The sequence below is a fragment of the Myotis davidii genome, unplaced genomic scaffold (assembly GCF_000327345.1).
Source record: "Myotis davidii unplaced genomic scaffold, ASM32734v1 scaffold425, whole genome shotgun sequence".
Lineage (NCBI taxonomy): Eukaryota > Metazoa > Chordata > Mammalia > Chiroptera > Vespertilionidae > Myotis > Myotis davidii.
The window spans coordinates 617,213-620,598 of NW_006296413.1; the positions used below are offsets into that span (position 1 = coordinate 617,213).

At 64.3% G+C, this 3,386-nt stretch overlaps 1 protein-coding gene across 1 annotated transcript in view; it reads right to left on the bottom strand.

Moving 5' to 3' along the window:
- LOC102756420 (serine/threonine-protein kinase BRSK2) overlaps positions 1–3,386 on the bottom strand; it is a 47,907-nt gene that overhangs the window by 14,043 nt on the left and 30,478 nt on the right. The window contains exons 6-11 of the mRNA XM_015568942.1: positions 2,731–2,764; positions 2,536–2,604; positions 2,209–2,355; positions 792–823; positions 336–500; positions 21–192 (exon numbers count right to left, since the gene is read on the bottom strand). Coding sequence (XP_015424428.1) covers positions 21–192; positions 336–500; positions 792–823; positions 2,209–2,355; positions 2,536–2,604; positions 2,731–2,764 — 619 coding nt within the window. The remainder of the gene's footprint in view (positions 1–20; positions 193–335; positions 501–791; positions 824–2,208; positions 2,356–2,535; positions 2,605–2,730; positions 2,765–3,386) is intronic.

Sequence of the window (3,386 nt, forward strand, 5' to 3'; positions counted from 1 at the left end):
CGGGGAGGGTCTGTGTGCAGACAGGGGTCAGGCCGGGCAGCCTGCTGCATCTGGCAGGGCTGGTGTGGGGCCAGGCTTCCCTGGGACTTTGTACCTATTTCGTTCCTGGGGGGCAGGTCCTCATCCTCGTGGCTGGGATACCTTTCTTTCCGGTCTAGGAGGAGGAAATAGATCATCTTCTCCTGGTTTTCCCTGTTGGGGGCAGGGGTGGGGGCGAGAAGGGTCAGCAAGCATGGTGTCCACTGCCAGACGGTGGGTGGTCCTAGGGACACAGCATTCCCTCCCACAGCCCACCATCCCCCGCTGCTGCCTGCAGGGCCCCACATGGGACATACTCCTCAGACAGCAGGTCCTGCAGCAGCTTGTTGCGGTCTCGGAAGCAGCCCAGCGAGTGCATGCTGTCTAGCACATCGGGGTCAATGTCCTCCAGGCTGGGCAGGGAGCGGATCTGCACCTTTCGGGGGATGGGCTGCTCTGGCTCAGGCTCGTTCTTGCCCCCTCTGTGGACAACAGGGCACCACCAGCGGTCACTGACCTCGGCAGGCCTAAGGCTTCTTCCCCCCAGCCCTTCCTGGGGACCCTGAGTCCTGCTGCTCTCTCCCTGTCCCAGCCCCTGCACACCTCCTGCACGCTGCTGTGCCCAGCGCAGGCATGCCGGGAGTCCCTGACCGCTGGGCTGAGGCTGGGGGCAGGCCTGCGCTGGGCTGGGTCCTCCCCCCGCCTTCCCTAGCAGGCCCTCCGGCTGCAGCGACAGGCAAAGCAGGCGATGAGTGGGAGGAAAAGCTACTTACATATACCATATGTGTTTCTGAATGTGCTCTAGCTACAAGAGAGAGAAACAGGAAGTTAGTATGGAGGGAGCAGGGAGCCCACGTTAGGAGGCCAGAGGGAGCAGGAGCTGGGAGCACCTGGGAGGGGGTGGAGAGGACCATCATGGAGGAAGATAGCCAGCAGGAAGAGGGGAGGGAGTGGAGGAGGGATGATGGGGGAGGGCATGGGGAGGGGAGAAGGATGAAGGGAGGGCAGGGTGAGGGCGTGGAGGGAAGGTGGGGGGAGGAGAAGGGAGAGGGTGGGGATGGAGGAAAATGGGGAGGGGCTGCGCGTTCCCAGAAGCTCCAGACTAGCCCCCTGACCCTGCCTCCCCAGTGGAAGAGGAAATGCCAGTCTGGGGAAAGGATGGTGGGGGCTGCAGGTATGGGTAGGAGGCAGGGGGCCCCTGGTGACTCAGAGACAGAGGCCTGAGGGAGGAGAGCAGAAGGCAGCCAGGGGTGGCCCACTTGCGGGGAGGGGCTGGGGTGCAGGTGAGAGCAGGGGGCTCAGAGGCCCGCTCTCCAAGTGCCTCTCCACCAGCCTGGGGACAGCTGGGTTGGGGCGGTTGGGAGATGGCCTCTTGGTCACCAGGCCACCCCTGTCCTGGAAAGACCAGTCCAAGGGCGTCCTGCTGCCCTTGCCCTGGGGATCTAATCTCCTGGTACCAGCTAAGCCCTGGCTGCCTATGGGCTTCTTTCAGAAGTGGGACTTCCCTCAGAACATCCACCCCCCATGGTCAGTGTCATGATGAGCTGTGTCCACTGTCAGGGCTGGTCTGGAAGCTGAGGGACGGTGCTAGAGTTGGTGAACGCTGGTCTCCCAGGCACACCTGCAGGACACAGCCAGCAGGAGGCCCCTGTGCACATACGCACATATCCATGCACATTCACACCTGGGCACATGCTCACACATGTGAATACTGCCTGTGCATCTGTGTACATGCACACATGTGCACAACCTGTGAAATACAGTTGTGCAGACACTCATGCATGTGCACACACAAACTGTACCCATGCAGGGGCACACACACTTATGAACGGTTCTCGTGCGTGAGTGCACATACCTGTGTACACGTGTATATGCACACTACTGTGCCTGCACTCATGCACTTGCAGTCACACTTATGAAACGTGCAAACAACTGCATGCACTCACACATATGCACATTCATACCTGTGCGCGCGCACACATGCACACACCTGTGCACACACCTAGCTGTGCATTCACTCACACCTGTATATAGCCCGCACACCCAGGGGTCCCTGTACCACACTCGCAGGCACAAGTCTCCCTTCCCAGGGAGGTGGCATGGAGAGGGAACCTCTACCCCTGGGGGCCCTTAAGCCTGGCCTGGAAGTGTAGACCCGCACCCTCTGACCCTCTGTGCGCCCGCACGCACCGTGAGGCGCCGCGCCGCATCCACTTCGATCATACCGCGCAGCAGGCTCTGGCAGTCCGGCGGGATGAAGTGCGGCATGTGGAACACTCCCCGCTTCACCTTCTCCAGCAGCTGCCGCAGGTTGTCATCGTCGAAGGGCAGCGCCCCCTGCCGGCCGGGGACGGGGTCACCGTGGGGCGGGGGACTGGGCGGGAGGGGCGGCACAGAGGGGCGGCACAGAGATGGACGGGTGAGGGACGAGGGACGAGGGACGAGGGACGAGGGACGGGCGGGGAGGAGAGGCAGACGGGAGAGGGCGGAGCAGGGTGTGGACGGCGCGGGGCTCACCACCAGCAAGGCGAACAGGATCACCCCGCAACTCCACACGTCCGCCTTGCGCCCGTCGTACTTTTCTCCCTGCGGGGGGCAGTGTGGTTGGCTTCGTGGAGAATGAGGGACCCAGGTGGAGGGTCTGGGGTCCGCGAGGGCGGGGGGTAAGGCCCCGTGGACAGGCAGGGACAGGGGCGCGTAGTGACTACTCACCCGGATCACCTCGGGGCAGGCATAGTGGGGGGACCTGAAGGCAAAAGCAGCCGTCAGGGCGTAGGCTGGGGGCTCGCTGTCCGCCCAGACGTGACCTCGAGGCTGCCCCAGGACCACACAGGTGGACGCGGAGAGAGAGGTGCCGTTCCCCCAGCACACGCCGCCGGGAAGGAGGCCCCACCGGGAGCCTCAAGGGGCTTTGCTGCCACCCGATCCCCTACTCAGGGAGGAGACCAGCCTAGGAGTCTAGGGCTCTGCCACCTCTAGGCTGCCCAGACGTCCTGGTCCAAGAAGGCAGACATCAGAGGAAGGACCGCGTCACGGACCGGGGCCCCGACCCAGCACCACCGCTGGGCGTGCACGGAGCAGGAGGCTGGTACACCAGCTTGCTCGCCAGGGGCCAGAACCGCCTGCCTTCCACGGCCAGATGGGTCACCAGCAGCCCCCTCACAGCACCGCACATCGGAGCCACCGCCAGGAGCGGAACCAGGGTCCTGCCTGCAGCCCAGGCTGTGAGGTGCTGGATGGGCGCTCGGGGCCTGGACCTCCCTGGCCACGGAGACCACTCACTCCGGGCCTCCAGGGGACCACAGCACTGAGCCACCCGCGGGCCTGGCAGCACTGGCGGTGGCCGGGAGAGGGCGCGGGGGCAGTGG